Source organism: Lontra canadensis, unplaced genomic scaffold (genome assembly GCF_010015895.1).
Source record: "Lontra canadensis isolate GAN:19392208 unplaced genomic scaffold, GSC_riverotter_1.0 scaffold23, whole genome shotgun sequence".
Classification (NCBI taxonomy): domain Eukaryota; kingdom Metazoa; phylum Chordata; class Mammalia; order Carnivora; family Mustelidae; genus Lontra; species Lontra canadensis.
The window spans coordinates 18,096,560-18,119,603 of record NW_022631017.1 but is presented as its reverse complement, the minus strand read 5'-3'; the positions used below and the strand labels follow the sequence as shown (position 1 = coordinate 18,119,603).

The following is a 23,044-nucleotide window of genomic DNA, read 5'->3' as shown; positions in this document are numbered from 1 at the left end:
ACAGATATGTGTGCATGCATATATGTGTGTATGCATGTGTGTGTTTGTGTTTAGATTCTTGAATTTTTAAGTGGCTAGATATGGTTTTTTTTTTCTTTTGGTGTTTCTGCTTTTGAGTCTTCATTTGAAGATTAATTAAATAGTTACTAATATTTCCTCAAGTTTTTAAAATTAGTTTCATATTTCACATTTAATTTTAAATCATCAAAAATCCATCTCGGTGTATTTTGTGAAATAGGACTCTGATATTTTGCTTTTGTTTTAGTAATGTAGGTTATTTGTGCTAGGTTTTGGCTGATGTATATATCCACAATATGCCTAGCCTGCTGAGTTATCTTCTGCAAAACATTCCACTTAGCTGGAACATTTTGTAATATTTTAGGAATCAGATCAGTTGAAACACTTTTCAATCTTCCTTATTCTATACACATATTTAACATTTTGAATTAAATAATTGTAGCTTTATTAATGTTTACTAAGTAATAATATCCATGAATTTCAATATAGCCACAATCTGTTTTAGAAACCGGTGTCCACTTCCCTTCTGCTACTAAATTATGCAGAATTATTGGCATTAGGTTCTACGTACTCTGACTAAATGAAATAATTCGATATTTCTCACGATTTTTTTCAACTTTCACAGTGGCTTAATATTTTTCATTAAAAGTAGTTGAGAATTCATTGCCCCTAAATTATAAATGTTAAGGGAAATTTTCAAATTGGAAAGCAGAACAAAATGCTTCATTTTAAGTGTCTTTGATTTGTTATATACCAAAGGAGTTTGCTTTTTACAAAGTTATTATACTGTGGCCCCATGACCTTGTGTGAATTGTGCCTTTCTTAGCTTGGCAGAGTGCTCCTTCAGCTAACATTGTCATAGCTATCACCCATAACCCCAAATGGTAGTGGAGACGGCAGTGGGGCAGGCTGAGAGGTTGAGAGGCTGACACTGTCGTGGGCGGGGGAGAGTGAAAGGGGTGAAGGGGTGGGTAGCAGTGCACCCGCCCTTTCCTTAGCCCTGCAATTGCCACCGTCACGTGGCTTTCAAAAGAGGATTGTGCTTTAAACTTTCTGTGAGGTTTGCCTTAAATCTCCAAGATTCTGGGAAACTATTCATCAACTGTATGTTAAAAGAATAATTTTTTAACTATATATTTAGGCACAATTTTTTCTTTTATAATACAAGTAAACCTGATGGACATTAGTGTTTTTATTATATAGTTGCAGAAATGGAAGTAATTGGGACTCCAATTTTTTACTCTAATAATTTGGCTCTTTCCTTAACCCAACTGTTTAATTAAATATCTTATTTTTTCATTTAATTTTCTATAATTTCTTAAATTCTCATTATTCTCCAATAAATAATACATTAATGTTGAAAAATGTATGGTGGTTTGGTAAACTACCAAACCACACGCAGTTTAATATATTTGAACAACAGCTAACCTGCACATGCTTCTGTATGTCTCAGGGTTCCTTTGCTTAATAGAAGTTAGTGAAATAAATTCATGCTGATTTATTATTTTATTACATAAGGATGAGAAGGTATAATGTTTCAGGTATCATGTTAAATACTATTCAATTAAGAAGCTACACTTATGAACATTTATGATTACATTATACTTTATTGGTCATTCTCTACCAAAGTTGCTATTTCTTAGGGATTATTTAGAAAAACTTTCATTAGAGTGGAGGACATTTGGTAAAGCAGGGACCACAGATGCTAAGCATTTTTCAATGCAGAAGACAGTCCCTTACAGTAAGAAATTATTCTTCCCCAAATGTCAATTATGTCCTTGTTGAGAAACACTGTTCTGAACCAAAGCTTTAATTCTGATTTAAATATTTATTTTAATTAATCATAGAGTGTTTCTTCCTGATAAAATAACATCTTTTGACAAATTATTATAAATTTGCTCTCTCTGTCTTTCCTAAAAACTTTATCTATTTAAAATAATAACTTTAAAAAGGAGAGTGAAACTAGCTTTCAAAATGCTTTCTAAATCTAAATGCCAAGTCTTTTAAATCGGGCTTTATACAGTTATTATTACATTGGCATTCTTTTATTTCTAAATAAGGCTTATTAATGTCATCTATCTTCAAAATAGTTCGTGATTCTGGTGGCTATCAAAATTGAGGTAAAAAGAAAGCTTGATCTTGACATCTATTAAAATTATGTACTAATATATAAAATTTTCTGTTTAAGCAACTCACAAGGAAAAAATTGAGAAAAAAGAAAAAACAGAAACAAAGAAAGGTAACTTTTCTCTTTATTCTTTCCTCCTTCCCTTCTTTCTTTCTTCCCTCTCTCCTTCCCTCTGTTCATTCTTTCTTTCATTCTCTTTCCTTCTCCCTCCTTCCTTCATCTCTCTTTCTTTCTTTCTCCTTCCTTCCTTCCTATCTTTCTCCCTCCCTTCCTCCCTCCCTCTCTCCCTTGCTTGCTTCATACCGAACATGGAACCTAATGCAGGGCTCAAACTCAAAACACTGAGATCAAGACCTCAGCTGAGATTGAATTGGACACTTAACCCAATGAGACAACCAAGTGCCATCCCCCTTTATTATTTCTATAACTAAATTCTTTTTATTGAAAAGATTACAGTTTGGATTTCAGAGAGCTGGATAATTACAAGCATGCAGCATTTCCCTTACATAAAAATTAATTTGGTCTTCCATTTAAAATTTGCTATTTTAGGGTACCTAGGTGGCTCAGTCGGTTAGGTGTCTGCCTTTGGCTCAGGTCATGATCTCAGGGTCCTGGGATGGAACCCCACATCAGGTTCCCTGCTCAGTAGGGAGTTTGCTTCTCCCTCACCCTGCCTATCTGCTTGAAATCTCTCTCTCTCTCACTTACTCTCTCTCTCTCAAATAAATAAATAATCTTTCAAAAAATAAATAAGCAATAAAATTTAATATTTTAAAGATAATAAAACTGAATACTTAAAAAAATGGGGACTCTGAAAATGTGAGAGGAAGATGAAAGTCTTTTCCACACATGTTGGGAAGAATTTGGAACCCCAAGACCTTTACCCCTTGCTGTCATCCCCATAGATACATTATATTACATGGCAAAGAGCACTTTGCAAAAGTAGTTAAGGTTGATCTAACATATGGAGATTATCCTGGATTACCCACAAAGATTCAATGTAATCTCATGAACCTTTAAAGCATAGAGATGTGACACAAGAGAAAGATTTGAAGTGTGAGAAGGATTTGCCCCCCATTGCTAGCTTGATAATTGAGGGGAGCACGTGGACAGCATGAGAATTTTGTCAACATGTTGAATAAATTGAATCTTCCCAAGATCTTCCAGTAAAAGATGCAACCCTGTTGGCAATTTGATTTTAGCCTTGTGAACCTTAAGCAGAAAACTTAGTTGAGCCACATTATGCCAAGACTTTTGTATTTTGGAAACTGGGAGATATTAAATGGATATTGGTTAAGCATCTAAGTTTGTGGTAATTTACTACTATAGAGATAGGAAACTAGCACATTATATTTGGTTTACAGCTTTTGACCAGTAGTACACTTTGAATTAATTTTAGAAAATTCAAATTCAAGATTTAATTTTTAAGAAGAAAGGTTAATGCATATATCTTGACTGATATTGATATTTTAAGCCATTGAAGACCAAAAGTATCTTAACAATATACCTTCCCAAATCAATTAGAATATCAATGTAATTTTATGTATTTTGGAGGACTACATAAATATTAAATTATAAATTTAGTATTCTAAATTTATTTGCCAATTGTTTGATGCTTAAAAAATGAATTCTAATTGATAGTTCAATCTTATCTTCTAAATTTAAATTTCCTCTTCCTATTTTAAAATACAGGTTTTATGTGACTGGTATATTTTAGAAATCTCAATTCAGTATTTTCAAGGCACTAATCAGCCAAATAAACATTGGAATCTACTTTCATAATTCAATGTGTTTATCTACCCAATACAAAATTAAATATTTGAGAAAGATATATTTTTTACTAAATTTTTTTCATGAGATTACTAAATTTCCTTTTATTAAGATAGATGGATTATAAGCTAAAACTTTGTTTCCTAGAAGGTAGCATGAATTTAGTCTTAAGATGAGATTTATAACTAAGTTTATTTTAGTTATAAAATAATTAAAAAAGAGATTTATTTTATTCTATTTGGTTCTCTTCTGTTTGACAGATTTGAAAGAAAATAAATTCATATATATATGAAACCTTAAAGCGAGTAGGGACATTAGAGATCATCTCACCTACTTACCTAACTTAACAGATGAAGAAACCAACCTTCAGGGAGAAAAAAAATTTGCCCAGATTATATAACTAGTATGTAATTAAACCAAGACAAAACCCCAAGTGAACTGAGTATAAGTCTACTATTCTTTCAAAAAATAAATAGAGGTTTTCAAGCATCAATTATTCCTTCAATAAATATCTATTTAATACTCTACTAGTTATTTACTGCTGTGAAAAAAATTACCACAAATTTAGAAACTAAAGTCAATACACATTTATTATATCAGCTTCATGGGTCAAAAATCTGGGCATGGCTTAGCTCAGTCCTCTGCTTCACAATGGCTCACAAGACCATATTCAAGGTATTAGACAAAGATACGGTCCCATCTGAAAGCTCAACTGGAGAAGGATAATTTCTAAAGTATTTACATGATTGTTGGCAAGATTCAGTTCTTCAAGACCTATTGAATCAGGGCCTCAATTCTTTCTGATTGGTGGCTGGAAGTCATTCTCTCTTCCTTGCCCCATGAGTCTCACTAATATGTAGTAGGTTTCATCAAACTTAGGAAGAGCGCGGATCAGCTAGTAAGGCAAGAATAATCTTATGTAGACTAATCATGGAAGTCACATATTACTTCAAATGCATATGCAAATTCATAGGCCAGCCCATATTCAAGGGAAAAGGATTGCACGAGCATGTGAATACTCAAAAGTGGAGATCACGGACAGGCCATCTTGAGGTCAGCCTGGCCTGCCACAAATCACAAATATTTTCTTTACATACTTATAGTCTTATGGGGGAGATAGATGTGGCAATGCGTATATGTATAAATTGTGTGTGTGTATACACACACACAAATATAAATTTCCTTTTTACTTTATGTATGTATATATACATTATGTTAGGAATATAGGAAATACATAGGACATTCCCTTTGCATAATGGGCAATTTTGGGGAAAACAGAATAAGATTGAAAAGCTATTCGTTATAGTATGTGATAATTAAAGTAGAAACAAAATAACCTATTGTATTTGAGAGGTATGACCAGAGTTAAAGTAAAATCTCCCTCTGAAGACTTTGATTGTCAGAGACAGTCCTATGGAACCCAGCACATTTCATATTCTATTTCAAGCACAGCCTGTCCAAGAGTGGCAACTCTCTGAACCACCTCAAGGACTTCCTTCCTGGTGCATATGTAGAACCCCATATTCATTGTGAAGATTAGACTATTCCTATAGTTCATTAAAAATAACAAAGACAGGGAAGAAGTAGAAGAGATGATGTCATGAGAAGCAAGTCGAACTGGCTGGAAAATGATGATCTCCAGATATGTGTGTATTTGATAGTAGAGGAGGTTACTATTTATTGATCACTTTCAGAAAACTGTTGTTCTCACTAGTTTGTGTATATTTATATCTCCCCTCATATGTCTTAAAATACATTTTTGGTATCATCCTTGGAGATTAATATGAATAATATTATGCAATTTAGTGTAATGGGGAAATGGGTTAGTCATTTTGGTTCTTCTACTGCTTCTACTCCTGCCTTATTAGTGGCACTATGTTTGGCAAAAGGTTTTTCATTCCTAGATTTCTCATCTATAAAATGGGTATAATATAGTAATCCCTGCTATACATCAAACCCTAAGTTCTAGGAAAACTCCAAAGAGCTCTAGGAATACAGGATATGAGGATTTAATATTAGAAATTCTTATGTACTTATTTTGCAATGTCCAAATTCTTCTGTTCACATTATTTTTGCTTATCTTCATGGCTACCTTAAAGGAAGAAATAGTGACAGTGGTAAATTTTGTTTTAATGAGAAAAACTGAGGAACAGAGAAATGAAGCAGTTGGCAGTAACTTTATGAATGAGAGTTGAAATTTGTAATATCCTAAATCCAAAAATGAATAGTATGTTAGTATGTTTATTGGATAATGTGAATTCCCAACTCTGGCATTAGACATTTTTATTCTAGTACAGCCACTGATGGATAAGACTCATTCCCAAGTGAATTAAATATACTGATGCCTTTCTTTCGATTAAACCATTTTATTTTTTATTTGACAAAAATCATAAATTAAATACCTTCCCAAATAGAACTGGGTGATTTGAATATAGTGTAACAGTACTTTTTGCTTTTTCATTCCTTAGTGAGTTCCTCAATCCTAATGTCACTTATATTCTTAAAAAAGAAAAGAAAAGAAACAACAGCAGGAAAATATTTTGGCATAAAATTTAAGAACACCTATCCAGTTTGATAAAAATGAATAGCAGTTGAGTGTTGTTTTAGTATCATGGTATTTACGCCATTATATCCACATCATTGTTGAGTTCTTACCCATTTTAATGTGAGGCAAAGTTATTTGTTTCAAATATGAAGCTCACTGACAAACGTCTAAAATAGGTAAGGAAAATTTTGTTATTTTTATACTTAAAATCACTAATAAAAATTTGTTTTAAATGTGGTCAACTTGAAGAAAATTATCTTTGTCCATTATAAATTATTATGGCGTTAAAGGTAGATCTGAATTTCATGTATTGTTAATTCCTCACTGTAAAGTTAAGGTTAAATCAAGTGCTGCCTACAAGTGGATAGGTGTCATTTAATGTAATAAAAATTGCAATTTCACACACAAGAAATATAAACAAAAAACAGTTGGTAAATCTTTCAAGTTTTGTCAAGTTCACTTTACATACATATCTACATATTCACACTTTACTGTTACATGTGTACTATATGTACAGTGAAACATGTTCTGTTCTCTCTTTTTGATCAAAAGTGCTAATTCAGTAAACATGTATTTTGTGTTTTCCATGAAAAAAAGCACTATGTTAGACATTCTGATGCTACAAAAAAGAACAAATCATTCCCATCCTCAAGTTGCTCTGTCTGGTAGGGAAAAGAGATGTGTGAACAATCATTTGTAATACAAGGTATATAACAAGGAAAAGCAGGTATGCCTTAAAAAAAGTTGAGGTAAATTGAAGCTGAGGTGAAAGAATGATTAATTCCAATGACCTTGCACTTTGTTGCATAGGCACTGAGAGCCAAAAATTCATATATGTGGAAAACATAGAAAACATAAAGAAAGAAACCTGACAATAATTGACATGTAGAAAATACAAGAGACATTAAAGAAAGAGAAAATAGTCTAGTGGAGGAAGAAACTTTAGGAAAGGTGCTATGAGTGGAGAGATAGGACAAAAACCAGGTCTTTCAGGGTCTTAAATGCGATCCTAACCTTTTTTTACCCTGCTCATCTTCAGAGCTCCAGCAACTGGCTCTGACCACATGCCATGCTAAGCTCTCTGAGAGAGTTCATTAGGTGAACATAGATGAATTGTGGGAGTCTGAGGTGTTGGCGTCTCAGGGGGAACTTCCTCTGTAGCCAGAAACCAATAAATATTTGGTATGAGGTTCTGGAATAATGTTGATTTAAAGTCATTTTCAGAGAGCTGATGGTTCCAGTCGCAGAAATCTATGAATCTGCTATAGGAAAGAGCAGCAGCCAGCAGAGGAGATTTAAAAATGGTTTAAAGGAAGTAGAAGAAAATCCCCAATTGAATATAGAGTTATGGAAGCCCCAGAGACATTGGGAATTTGGAAAACAGTGCATAGAATAATCTCCCTCTTTGAAGATTCTCAAAAGGCTTTAGTTTTGAGAAATTTCATAGTGAAAAAAACTGATTTTAGTGTTTCCGAATTTATTTGATCATAGGAATATCCCCATACTTCTAACATAGTAGCATCATCTTCCTGCAAAGTTTTTGAGGCACAGTCTTTAGGAAGTTTGGTCCATTCAATTAAATGCAGTATGGCAGATGATTTTGGTTTTGTAAGCATCAGGCATTATCATTTTCATTCTTCTCTTCATGAGACCTCACAGTATTATCTTACATTAGTCTCAAATTATTGCTTAGTGTACTAAAGTCAAGAAAATTGACTAATATTTTCATCAAATTTTTCAACATGAGTGAAAACAAAACATGACAAATGACACGAGAGAGTCCACATTGCATCAGACTTACTGTGGTGTCTAGTGATTATGTGTGGTCCCATAGAATAAATAATGTCCAGCATGTAGCATCTATATAAATAATTTCCCACAAATGTGTGCTATATTATTATTGCTTTTTGTAAAATAATTGAAAGACTCACAAACTGATTAGTTCACATTTCTAGTTCCTTCCTCCCAAATGAATAGAATATCAAATGAGGAATATATGTGTGTAGAATATATAAGCATATATGTTGTAACTAACACATATTTTCTAATTTAAAACCCTTTCTGTTCACTAGGATATATGTAAGGGTTTTTTAAAGTCATTAGAATTATTATTTCTGACTTAAGAGAAACAGGATCTAATATCTCAATTTCTGCTCTCTTTCCATCTCCTTTAAAGTCAAGTCATTAGAGCCTGAGTGTATCTGATATATCCTTTAATAGATTTTATTGTTTCATTTCTCTTAGTCACTACTAGTGCAAGTAATTTCACATTTATACTCTCAAGAGTTATTTTTAAAAAATACTCTGTTCAGTTTCTTGAATGACTTTTAAGATATTTCTTAAAATATCTTAAAATTTATTTATTTTTTAATTTATGGAACAAAATGATTATATCCTTTTAAAAAGGCTCCTTGGTATGGGCGTTGCCTTTCACTGAACAGGCCTATATATACATCCCCTGTATATTTCAAATGGCTTCTTATTGATATGCTAAGCAGGTAGCTACCTAAAAGGTAATGTTTTCATGTACAAATTAAGAAAGTGTCCAACTTGCAAGTGAGCTACCTTTTTAAAGTACTCTAACATGTCATTTCATAGACAATATAAAAGATAATAATAGTCACAAGTATGTATATCAGGGGCACTATTTTTTTTATTGTTTTTCTTTTCCCTCTTTGTTCTTAGCAACCAATGAAAGATGAAATGCTGTATTGTTAAATAAGCAAAAATAATCCAACTTGTTTTTAACTGTACAGAAGAGAGGAAAGCCAAGGCTGAAGAGAAGATTAAAAAGGAAGTGAAAGGTGGGAAACAAGAGAAAGTGAAGCCAACAGCTACAAAAGTCAAAGAAGTACACAAAACTCCACCTAAGCCCAAAGAGAAGGAGGGGAAAGAGACTGCGGCCGTGTCCAAGCATGAACAGAAAGGTAAACATTCAGAGGAGGTGGCCAGAGGTTCTAAGAGAACACTGGGCAAGAAGCAGATACAGTGAAATTAAAAACTCAGAAAGACTGAGATCAGACTCAAATAGGGATAAAAAGACTTGTATAAGTAAATATAGTAAATATACCTGAAAGAAGATCCAACAAGTGGGAATTAAAGTTCATTTATGGGAAGACTGAAATGTGTTCACATATCTAAGGATGTATTTTAAAGTATTTTTAAAAGAGGATTTGAGTTAATTATCTAAAGTTATTTGAAGGTTGAGGATGAATGTTAAATTCTTGAGCCATGGGATTTCTATTAAGAGGTAGAAAAGCAACTTTATGTTTCCTACTCTTTGGAGAAGAGCAGTCCAGGAATAATGACAACAACTTTCAGGGAGGTTTTTAAGGGGTCTATGTTCAAATCATATAGAATAAGTATCATAAAAACTACCCATACATTCCTGTTATCCCTGCAAAAGCACATAGCTTAGAATATACATTGAATTATTAAATTCAGTTAATTTAATGAGTAGGAAGTTATAGGACAAAGAACTCTCAAGTTTCTTTGCTAGCTTCCCCTGACTGAATTAATGACTTTAGAAATCTCCATATCTGCCCCTGTGCAGCTCTTCATAAGAGTGATGTCAGCCTTACATCCCTACTTCACAGAACTAGAGCATTTAAATAGAGGTGAAGTATAAACCTGAAATTCTTTATGGAAAGTTGCTGTGGAAACATAAAACATGGAGTTTTCAGAGGGCAGCCGGGGGCTTGTCCCACATTTCTTTCCCTTTTGGAATCTGTTTTTCCTGAAGTCCATTCCCAGCGGGCGTTATTCTGCTACACAGTCCTAAGGCTTCCTGTATAGGATCTACTCTGGAGGGGCTATTCCTACAAATGTTTCTTAGGGGTGTTGCAGAATAAGACTTTCCTTTATTCTGGTAGTTTTGAATAGTCATATTTGAGGATTAAAGGAATTGTTTCTATGAGATTTTCATTAAAAATTTTGAAAACATTTTTACTGAATAAGCTATTTGAACAGTGTAACTGAAAATAATTTTCACCATTATAAGACACAAGATATGAAATTTGCAGTCCACCCTTTTTTTTCTTTTAGATTCCACCTACAAGAGAGGTAATGTGGTATTTGCCATCCCAATCCTCTCTTGTGTTTTGGCTTTGAGTCACTTTTGCCCTTGAATTCGCAAGTAATATTTATAAATTTTGATTTATTTGACAAAAGATATACATTTTTTGAAAGTATTTTTAAAAAGGAAAGAAAGAAGAAAAAACCTTATGTCTCTCTTCTTTTTGTGACCCACAAAATTTTGAAATAAATGAAAATCACCTACATTTAAAAATCTGTGGATCATTAAAAAAAAAAGTGGGATTAAAACTTTGGAGTCCTAAAACCATTCTTTAATCTAAAGAATAATTATATTGCCTTGAAAGAATTAAAAGTATTGGTTATTATATTATATAATACATTATATATATATATATAATATCACTCTTAAAACTATATGTTATTTGTGATTATATGGGTAGAAAACAAAGCTATAGTAAGTAAAGAAAAAATATTTTGAATGGACTATTTTACTATGATAGAAAAAAGAAAAATTAATCTTCTGACTCATAGATATATCTATTTAAAATGATTATCAAGGTCCTAAAATACTTTGCATTTCAGATTTCTCTTTAAAAATGAAAAGAATCACATGAAACCAGCTGAAATGTACCAAGTATATTTTTATTTTTTATCCATAAATACAGTATATAAAAAAATTCATTCCACTTATATACGGGAGTATCAAAATACTTATCTAGCAACTGCGAGCATGAATAAACTTTTTGACGTCCATTTTTAGTATCTTTGGTTTTTTTTGTGTGTGGGAGGCACATTTCATTGATGAAGACACATCACTGGAACATTTTAAAATAATGTTTATTTTCTAGGTCACATAGATTGTATTTCATTTGTATCAGTAATCAGAATTATTAAAGATAGCATTCTATTACCATTTTCATTTTCAATCTACAGTATTCATTTCCACATAAAAAGCTATTTATCTCACTTAATGTTAAAAGGACATTCAAATATCACTTCAAGTTAGAAACAAAAGCACAAATGTGATTTTATCAGCTAAGTAAATGCATTCGCTAAAATAAGGCTTCCTATTAAGACAGCTACCATCAATTAAATAATTGTATCATTAGGTAAATAATCAAAACTTTACTTCCAATTCCTGGTCAGACACATAAACATATTTCTTTTTAAATTAAGCAAAGATTCAAGAACATTTATTTATAAAAAGCCGAATCACGTTATGGTTTCCACTAAACATGATATACAAAGATTGCATGTTTTTTAAATAGTCTATTTGTGAGTTGGCTCTGATTTTGAGACTCTTGTATTGATGATTTAGTAAAATAGTTGAGTAAGTTCTCCTTTGGGTAAGGGATTATTTATTTGCTTAGCTTAAGTTAGCCTTAATGAATTTGAGTCCTTTTCAGATAGACTTCTAAATAGTTCTTTGTAAATAAATAGGGCCTACAGGTCTTTCATTGGAAACAGATTTTTACATGGAGCACACACACTTATTGGCAATTTTTAAATTATATAGTATACATGAAAATATATTCACATGTAATTACTCTTAGTATTATATATTTTTAAATGATACGTTGCCATGTAAAGTGCTGGGAATCAGATGTGTAGGTATGCACATGCCTACCATAAACTTATACACACACTTATATACCACATAATCCAGTTTTTATGGACCAATCTTAATCTATTGCAAGTTGGGCAAGAAAGATTGACATCATCAGGAATTGTTCTCTGATTTTCTATAGTCTGTGGCAAATCTACGGGCAAGGAAAAACAAAACAAAACAAACAAACCTCCCCACTGCTATGCTTTTCTTTTCTTTCCCCTCCGCTACTTCCTCCTCTTCCTCTTTCTCCTCTTCCTCTTTTGCCTTCTCCTCCTCCTCCTTCATCTCCTTCTTTTCAATCACAATTTCAAAATTTTGGCAGGCAGAGATAATATAGCGAATATGAATTTATCATAGAGCAGAAGACCACACATGTCCCATGCTCATAAGAGGGTTTTTGTTTGTTTGTTTGTGTTTGTTTGTTTAACAGTTTCCCTTCTGTTGACATTCTGCGCCCAGAATGCATGTTCTCTCAGCTGCCACTCCACAAGGAACACGGGCAGGGCAGCAGCTGAATGACACCCATCAGGGCTCTGTGAGGAGGAGAGACGTGGTCAGCATGTGTTATTCTTAAACAATATTCATTTGGGGAAAAAATTAAGAAGTGGTGACCAAATATGAAATTATATGAATGATTATCACAAAACTATGAAAGTTAGCAAAATAGAACAGTTCATGTTTTCTTTAGAAAAATTTTCCTAGTTTAATGTTTGAGTTGCATTTTTAAAGAAGCATTTCTATGAAAAGAATCTTCCAAATCAAGTAGGCTTGGTTTTGCTTTATCCTTAGGTGAAGCAGACACATTGGGGGCTGCTCAACATACACTTGCCTGGAATTCTTACATGTTGTTAAGGCCAACACTCAGGACAGATGGAAATTCGCATCCTGACTTAAAGTATTTGAAAATTCTCAATTTAAAATACTGTAAAAAATACTCTCATTTTCCTATTGATGCTATTAGAATGCAACATCATGACTTCACTCAAATAAAACAGAAACATCCTAAGAATTGTAACTCAAACAATTTTCTTGATTAAAAAACTAAACATTTTTTAAATGAATAAAGGATTTTCTTTCTTAAATTGAAAGCACATAGGATTATTGGTACATTAATTAAATGAGTGACTTGTGGAGCCAGAAAATGTTGGTATAATGAATGCAAGCATTTTACCTTGGTAATAATCTAACATAGAAACTAAGGAGTTTTATTATACTGTCAGCCCTCAGTTAAGGAAAAAAAAACTCTGAAGCATGAAGATTTTAGTTTATTCAGTATACTGTTCTACATGTTATGTGCATAAATATGCCATCATAACTTGGGGGCAGAGAACATTTCATTCTGGGGGATGGCCCAAACCCTTCAAATTCCAGGTAGTCCCTGCATTCTCAGCTTCTCACACACACATATTCTCTGTTGCTGTTGCTGAAGGCTATAGTGTCACTAGGAATCATGGTGAAAGAAACAAAAAATTGAAGGATTTTAGATCAATGATTCTGGAAGATAGTCTAATTGGATCTTCTGAAGAGTTTGCTAAAAATGCATATTCTAGGATTTAGACACAGGCCCCATCTTTTTGATATTTAAATTGCCCTTTGAAACTACTTCTGCATTGTAGGAAGGACAAATCTAAAAAGAGTACAGTCACTTGAGGTACTGAAACAAAGGGGAAAGCTTAAAAATTTCAGGAAGTCTTCCCTTGCTCAACCTCAGATTTGCCATAAAAAGGAAATATACTTTATGTTTTGCTCCATCTTTGATCCAAATCTCCTAGCCTGGAATTTTGCTCAGGAAAACAGTTATGTCCAGAAAAGAGAAAATACTCTTTAAGTTAATCTTTTCTCCTGTGTCATAGGGTTCCTGTGTCTTGGTTTCAAAAACCCTGGTTATTATCTAGTACATCCAGGAACAAATAGATTTCCTGGACTTGAACTGAGAACTAGCCTCCTTCTAACTTCCCACCTCACCTGTGGGAAAATGGGCTATAATTCAAGAACCAACACACATGCAAATTCTTAAAACTTCATGAGTTTTGGCTTACTCATATTTAGGTACTAATGAAAAGGATTATATTTTAACATTTACTCTAATAATTACATTAATTTTTTCAAAGACCTGGCAGAATTTCATAGTAAGATGGATTATTCTAAAAATGTTGTTAATACTCTAAAAAGAATAAGGTCTACGAAAATCATTGTATGTGTGTTTATTATATAGTAACAAGTTTCATTAGTTCGCATGTTTGATAGACATGATTTCAAGCACTTAAGGGTGTGTCATGTATAAATTGAATAAACTCTTGGTCCTAAAGCTACTTTTGGAGTTGTTATATTAATAAAATGCCTACTTAGAAACTTTAAAATGTAAATCATCTTTAACAAGGTTAATTTCATAATATGCCTGCTTTAAAAGACGATCTGGTAAAACTTATGGAATAGTTCACCAACTAAAATTTAGGTTGGAATGACCTCAGCAGAATCTAAAGTTATGTGAGAACATAAAGTTAACTGCCATGTCTTTAATTTAGAGGGAAAAGGGGATAAAAAAAGAACTCTAAAATCATTTGACCAAGTTTGCCAAAATATTCAAATCCTTTGTTTTTTTTTTTTTTACTTTTTCCATAGACCATAGACTAGTCAAGATCACAAGATATCTTCAATGAAGAAAACTCAGTTAATTAGCTTAACAATGATATCCTGTGATGCTGAAAGTCTATTCTGCACATACTCTTCTAATTGAGAAGACTTTCCATGCAGAATCCTTAACACATTGCAAAGGAGTTAGTCTTCCTGCTTGCCTTTTCAAGTAAACGTTCTATAGCTCCATTTAGACAATTAGCAGAAGGGCTTGGAATGAATAATTGGTAAAATGTTCCAAGTTGGAAATAATTTCCTCTTGTAAAACCTGTTTCATAATTGGAAGTGTATATATGAACAATGAGAAAAATTGCTTTAATTCGATGACTTTTTAATGAATTTGATGAAAAACGTTTTGATTAAAAGAAAGAACAACTGTATGATATTACCCTGAACTAGTCTGTTCAGTTATTTAAGGTTATTCTTTTTGTATGTAATAAATCAAACCTTATATCTATTATGTCTTTTTCCCTGTGTGTTCATCTGAGTGCAAATTATTCCTTCACAGAAAATATTGTATTAACTAAAATAGAATTGTGCTATTTTGTTTGTTTTGATACACCAGTTCTCCTTAGAAGAAAGAAAGGTGTTGATGACATTTTTTCATTGCTCTTTTTCTTTCTACTCTGTCAGATCAGTATGCATTCTGTCGATATATGATTGACATGTTTGTCCATGGGGATTTAAAACCAGGTATTGGAAACAATTTTTGTACTTGTCTGTTTTAATGGTCTTTGTTTCTAAGATTGTTGGCGTTTTTATGTACTAAACTGTATTTTCATTTTTAAAAATTGCATAATGCATGTTTAGATCTAGAATAAAACCAGTAAAAAGCACAAGTAATAACTGGCATTAGGGCCTTTATTTTTACTTTCTGCTACTGCATGGCCTATTGCAAATGAATTCAGTTGAAAGCTAAAAAATTGCTAATATCTTTATATATGAAAAATACTAATATCTTTAATAATATCTTGGAGTGAAGAGGTGAATCATTTTATTTCTGGTAAACCTTATATAAGACCTATGACAATAAAAGTATCTTTTTTAATAGTGAAAAATATTCATATTAAATCCATCACAATTCAGATATTTAATTTGTTTCAAAAAATGTTTTTTTCTCACATGAACCAGGGTTAGCCATTCCAGAGATCTATTACTGATGGAGATAGTCAACCTTAGAGTTAATAGTCAACACAATGGAGAAATATTTTTCCTAAAAGCAATTTATCTATCATCTCACTTATCTTTAATTGTTGCCCAGAGTGTAACCAGAGATTCTTTACTAATATCTTAATTAATAATGAATAGCTTGATTGCTTATAGTAGGCCTTTTGCAGATTTAAAGACAGATAGTACTATGTTATGTTTGGGGAAACAGTTCTAAGAAGATGGTATTGTTAAGGAAGGGGCTAATTTATGTTAGAATAACTGAAGCTGATTGTTTAAAGCAAACTATATATTGGCTCTAAACTATTTTTATGGAGATCGCTCCAAAATGTATGATTACATTTATGCATGTATTGGCAAATGGGCATATCATATTTAAAACAATACATATAACAATATATATAACAAGTACATATAAAACAATATATATAACAAATCTAAAGATCCTAAAAAATTTGAAGATCATGAGAATTTTGGTTCTCTAGAAAATTTAGTTAATTCTAGTAACTTATTCAAGTTAATTTCCACCTCTTGTCCTCTTCTTCATTTTCCTAATCTTTTTACTCTTCTTTTTTTACTTTCTTACTGAGTTAGAAACTGAAATGAGAGGGAAAACACTGAAAAAATATAGTGACTCACTTGGGTGATAACTCACTTGGTAAAAATGATTGTCAAGGTATGTGTATGGTATCATAGTAAAATTAGATGCAAACATCCAGGGAAGTAGTATAATATAGTGAAAAAAGAGGGCTTTGGACATTTGGTTGCTGGGCCAATGACAGAAAAGGATGGGATCCAGATTAATTCTTGACCCTTTCCTTTTCTGGTATTGGCCCTTCAGCAAATAATGGAACTCTACATGATCTTCAGTGTCCTTGCAGTGACTGTAAAGTATCCTTTACAGTAACAAGCTTGTAAATTTGTTGATAAAGCATCTAAGTAGATGCACAAAATAGTATAACTTTATTATTTAAATCATTCAATATAGCACAGACTGTGTGGTGAATATCCCACATGAAAGAAACAACATTGGTGACTTTCAGTCTATATACATCATTAAGTCAATTTTAGCTTAACAGATTTGCTGACCAATTTATTTAACTGTGATAGTTTAAGAAAGTTATATTCTATACATATATTGCTTTGAAGAGATCAACTGCTTACTTGTATGTACCATGAATCTATGTTCTAACGAGCATGAGTTTTAAATTCCATTATTTGAGGGAAATAATGTGCTCTTTGTGCCCCCAAATGATTCATAGAGCTACTAATTGATCATAAAATACAAATTCTAAGAAAATCACAGGACAGAGAGAACCATACATTGTCAAAGTCAGTGAGGGATGCTAAGAGTTTAATAGTCACAAAGCTGATAACTTCTTTCCAAAAATTCAACAACAGATCAAGATAAGAAGGAACAAAGAAACCATCTCTGGAGGAGTTAAGGAGAATTCTGCTGTTAACCATTCAGGGAGAGATCTTCTAAAGTCCTATGTGAACATTTTCTAAACAGCCATGAGTTTAGACCTGCAGCACTATCTAATATCTTAACTCCTGGAAATCGTTCCCAAGTGCTATAGGATTAGATTTCTTAATATCATTTATTACATTTAAAATTGCCTTTCTAATTTGTTTCATCTACTTACAATCATGATTTTGTAGGCTGATTGCTATAATGTCCAAGAAATTAAAGAATATGTAGATCAGTATTTCTGGGGAAATACTGTATTTCAGCATTTCAGGAGGTGGAAAGGAAGAAGCTGGAGAAGGGAAACCTGTATGGTAAACCTATTGTTTCATATAATAAATTCTATGAAACTTCATAGGTGTAGAGAAGGAACATTTATATTACTTTTCTTGGTGAGACAATACATAAGAGGGAGTAAGAAATCACACAATATGGTCTGCATTTTGAAAATAAGGAATGAGAAAAAAGATTTATCTGGGCATACTAATTTAAAGAAAATTCAAGTGATAAGACTTCGACTCTGACAATTAGAGAATAAAACAATTCCTGCTAAGTTTATTGCTCTGCATGTATCCAGTATTTATAAAACATTTGTGCTTCCATCTGTTTCTGTTTGGGATTAGTAGAACACCTGTTATTATTTAGCTAGAGTTCATTATTAATTATTGGTAATGAGTTTTTAAAACTATAATTTGATTTTTCCCTTTGAGATAAAGTACTTCCTTTATATAATGTTGCCACACCCTCAAAAGTAACCCAAATCACAGTTGAGTTTTATGAAACCTTACTAATGAAATGTACTGACACTATGACATAAGTCCCAAGTTTTGCGTTTCTATCCCTTTAAATAAAATACTTCTAATAAAGATAGTCTTAACACTTTTTTTCTAGCTAATATATACCTGAAAATGAACTGAATTGCTCTTTTTGAATCTGTAGTGAATATGCACTATCTTATGGTCAGTAACAATCCCCACCTCAAATACAGGGACCTTCTCAATAAGCCAGCATAAAGTGTAAGGATCATATCATTTTTTAGTATCTAATTAAAATTCTCCTATACTGATCCACTCTACATTAAGTTGGAAAATTTCAAAAATTATATTTAAACCTAGAAAGTGAATATATGCTAATAAGGCTGGCCCTATGGGAAATTGGAGTAGATGTATATGTGCAATGTATAATTTTAGGGGTATTATGGATATTGAGGTGCTTCCTTCTCTAGAAATATTCTCTCTGCTGCTCTTAAATGATCCAACAATGTTGCCATTAGATCTCTTGATTGTGCACATGGTCAATGTTATAGAACATGTTTTGAATGGTCCCTAACCTATCTTAGGGAAGAGAGGGGGAGGGAAGGAGAGAGAGAGGAGGGAATGGAGGGAGATGGATCCTGTTCTCCTAAGGTGGCTGTCCTGAAGCTGATGATTCACACTTTTTAGGGTTAATGTAGTCTCCTTATCATTTTCTTATGAGAGAATTATGAAAACTGGTCAAAGAAGACATTAGTAGCTACATAGAAACTCAATTTATGGTGTTTCATTTTTTTTTGTTCTGCTTTTAGAAATTGATAGTACTGATGGTCAAGATAAATGACTCTAGATATTTTATCTTTATCAACCTTCCAGTAACTCCAGTTTCCTTTTCAATACTTCATTACTAAACACATTTTTCTTAAGTGATAGCCATACCCATAACTTCATTCATTTATGTAGACTTTAAAAGAACCTTCATGATTTTGTTAGGCATTTTCACATTTCCTCTTCATCAAGGTCCTCCTGAGGCAAATGAATTGCATACATTGCTGGGTGAAGTCAACTGAGTGAAACAAGAGGCAAATTTCAATAAGGAAAAAAATCACATGGCTCACAGATATCTTTATACTTACCACAGATAAGGAAACCAATCCTTCCAGGAAACAGGCCTCATATTTTTTGCTTAGTTTTTGCTTAGTTATTTTAACACTTTCTTTACCTTTTCATCTCTGTATGAAAAAAATCATAATCATAAAGCCATTATGATTAAAGTTCAATACAAGTTAAAGTTTATCACTTAGAAGTTATCCCAACCATTGAAATTCTGGCTGCTGTCTGACTTTTACTTGAGCCAAAAATTTATATTAAGGTAATTTATTCTGCTTTCTGTGTCATTTACTCTCTTAAAATTGAAGGTATTCACCTATCAAAATCTTCTCTGACTATAATAAGGTATTCTTTGGCAGCTTGTATTCCAATTCTATGGGTTTTAAGTCCACAGCCAGAAATAGCCTTAAGGAATAAGTTGGTACTCTCGTTTTATTAAGATCTTTTTCTCGAACTTCAGTTGTGCCTAACTGCATTTTTGGTTTGATCCTGCTGAGAAGAGGTCAAATGTAATTGCATTATAGTCACTGTTATTTAGTGATTTAATCTAATGTATTTCAGAGCTCAATTGGCTATAATGGAAAAGACTAGGTAAGATTCAGCCTTGTTTTACTTTTCTCTAAAAAATACTGTTCCATGAAAACATACTCACTTTAGTTTCAAACATCTAATTATTTTCACAAAATAAAAGCTTGGGAGTTTTTATGTTAACTCCATAAATATTTGTTGAATCCCCTCAGCAAGTTGATAGTCCAGAAAAGAGAGAAGACATGGCATACATAACTTTAAAACCAAGGAGAAGTTGATAAGTATGCAACCGAGGCTTAGAGAATGTATATGCTAATCTCAATATACTAGGAACAATAGTTATCTCCACTTACCACTTGGACCTCTTAATTTTTTTAATATTTTAAATCATTTAAAAAATGGTTTATGGAAGTAAGAATAAAGGGATAGTGAAAATTGTGATAAGAACTTAAACATGGCAAAAACTAAAAATTGATTTCATCAGTTTCCTGATTTTGAAAGTGTATGTACTCCAAATTGGAAACATCTTCAGAAAGGAACTAACTGCCCATTAATTTTCATTCATAAACTTGCAATATATGCACTAATAGATACCAGTTCCAGATTTCAAACATCTTTAATAAGTTCTAGCATAATATTATTTTTGGTTCTTTCAGAATTTGGATCATCAAAATGTAGCAGTTGAGTTTTTGAAATCATTGAGACTCAATTTCATTGAAAAAATATCATCTCCATCTCATTTCTGTGAGACATTTTTTAGATTAATAAACATTATTTAGAATGATAAATCCAATGATTTTTTTGCATACATTATTAATTTCATTCTGATACCTCCTTTACCTTTCTTTAGCATTTGTCCACTTAAAAATCACAAATTTTGTCACATAGATTTTTAAAAAAAATGAAAAAGTACTATAACATACCCTTCTAACAAAATGAGATAGGTTAGGTTCTTGCCACAAAATATTGCATGATAAAGTCCTTCTGGTTGAAAGACTAAGTGGATGAGAATACCATATTTCCTTTCTGTCCTTTGAAATGAATTGTACACTCATTGATTCTTGAGAAAACTCATTGTTATATGAAAATTCACAGTCTGAGATTTCATTTGAGTGATCAATTTCAATTTCACCTTAATCACTAAAGTTTAACATACTTTTACCTCTCTTTTTGCATTCTTGCCTTCTGATTCATCTAATAACTGAAGTATCTCCCTCTGTCAATTTTCTTCTCTTTGTAGTTATGGATAAAAAATAGAACTTCTAAATTCTAAACTATGTTGAGTGAAACTAAAAGTAGACAGTAAGAATGTTTCCAGACTTCTTTTATACCTTCTCAAGTGATGATGTATTACTTTAGTCACAACAATAAGGAAACTGAATGATGATGAGATAAGGATGGTTTGTTTTGCAAATGCATCATCCTTCCAGTCAACTCCATAATTTTTCTATTTTTTTCTTATTATTTTAGTCATTTTGTGGCATTGCTGGGAATAATTGATGAGTAATAATGAAACAATTCCTAAGTTGATGAAATAGAAATGTCCAAGATAAGGGGAAAAACTAAGATTATATAGATTCCATCATGCGTCCTGGATTTTTAAAGTTGTTCAATGGTGCCACATGGTAATTACAAGTTAGAATGAGTTTAAAAAATAATTTATTTTTTATTTTTTATTATTATTTATTTTTTAATAAACATATAATGTATTTTTATCCCCAGGGGTACAGGTCTGTGAATCACCAGGTTTACACACTTCATAGCACTCACCATAGCACATACCCTCCCCAATGTTGATAACCCCACCCCCCTCCCTTAAAAAATAATTTTATACTTTTATTTATAAGAATAAATTTTATTTATAATTTTGTTCTGTTTAAAAAATAAAGTAATTTTTTCTTTGTTCTTTGGGAAACCTATAAGAAAAAATAAGACGAGATAGATCAGTCCCCACAAGTAGTTACAATTGCTCAAAACCTAACCAAACCAAAACTCAAAAACAATAATTAACTTCAATAGATCCTGATAGCACCCTGAGAATTAGTGGTGAGAATGTAAATGTGAAGGTCACACAATCCAGGATTTAAACACTTTCCTTGTGTTTAAAAAATTTTTTTGAGTCTCAATTTTTTATCAAAATGTATTTCTTAAAGTTTTTAAGATGATGAAATAAGAAACTATATGCTCATGTCCTCTCCCCACATGTTTTTACTTTCTCTTTTACTATGGAAATGTACTGCAAAAAAGATAATGCTTCTTGTGTGAAAAATCAGAGATCTTATGGAACAAGAAAAGTCAAGATGGGTCTTAAGACATTGTTAGACTGTGTCTACATGAATTTAAGGATAAAGATATAAAGACTGAAGGGATAACACTTTAGGCACAGAATACTGAAGTGTTCTTTTGTGACTATCAGCTGTTGAGTATTTATTCTTTGCTAGTTTCTTAAAATAATCTTATTTAATCTTTATAAAACTTTGGGAGGAGTATATCATCATTCTTGTTTTGCAGAACAGAAAATTGAGGTAGACAGAATTTAAGTGTTTTGTCTAAGTCAAATACAGTGCAGACAGGGGATTCAAATCCAGCCTGACTAATTCTAAAGCCTAAAGCTTTAGGCTAAAAAGCAGAGATGCTTTTTAGGCAGAGATGGGGAACAGCAAATGGTTCACTTTGGTTGACACTCAAGGAACCTAGAAAGAGAAACAGAATTGGAAACATTTGTGCAAGAAGGATTGGAGGGAACGGAATTAGAAAGACCAGTTAAGATGTGTTCAAGGAAAAGAAGTGAAGATTGATCTTGGGAGATGTGATTAAGGGAATTAAGAAGATTTTAGAGCTATCACAGAGGTAAAATCATGGGCTTTATTATCATAAATACCAAAGGAGAGGAAGGTAAGATTTTTTCAGAGGTTGTTGGCCTGACAATCTAAAACAAACAAAAAACCCTAACTAGGAAGTAAAGGAAGAGAGTGGGTCAAAACTCATGGGAATGGGCAGGGCTGGAGAGGAGACTTGGAACCCATTTTCTATTCCTAAAGCCACAGATGGTCTTCAGCTGCAAAAGGGGATGATCTGAAGATTCCCATCCAAACGTCATTTGTTAAGCACCTGCTAAATACCAAGGTTCATACCAGGTACTCTCACATACTTTGTCATTAGATTCTCACAGCAACTTCTGAAATTATCTGCAGTTAGATAACCAAATGTGGAGTTTTGGGGAGAGCTCAATGGTGGAATGAGGTTGCCAAAGGAGTGAATGAAATAAGTTGACATACAA

At 32.3% G+C, this 23,044-nt stretch overlaps 1 protein-coding gene and 1 long non-coding RNA gene across 4 annotated transcripts in view; one reads left to right on the top strand and one right to left on the bottom strand.

The window, feature by feature from the left end:
• The window catches only part of TRDN (triadin), a 391,390-nt gene that overhangs the window by 113,061 nt on the left and 255,285 nt on the right, over nt 1–23,044 (top strand). Inside the window, exons 7-9 of one of the 2 annotated variants that reach the window (XM_032862438.1) lie at nt 2,207–2,257; nt 9,218–9,388; nt 15,373–15,432. In XM_032862438.1, the coding sequence (XP_032718329.1) occupies nt 2,207–2,257; nt 9,218–9,388; nt 15,373–15,432 (282 nt within the window). The remainder of the gene's footprint in view (nt 1–2,206; nt 2,258–9,217; nt 9,389–15,372; nt 15,433–23,044) is intronic. The other variant, XM_032862437.1, reaches the window with a different exon arrangement.
• LOC116870554 overlaps nt 12,526–23,044 on the bottom strand; it is a 45,976-nt gene continuing 35,457 nt past the window's right edge. Inside the window, exons 4-5 of one of the 2 annotated variants that reach the window (XR_004383239.1) lie at nt 19,263–19,358; nt 12,526–12,638 (exon numbers count right to left, since the gene is read on the bottom strand). This is a non-coding gene — a long non-coding RNA (uncharacterized LOC116870554). The remainder of the gene's footprint in view (nt 12,639–19,262; nt 19,359–23,044) is intronic. The other variant, XR_004383240.1, reaches the window with a different exon arrangement.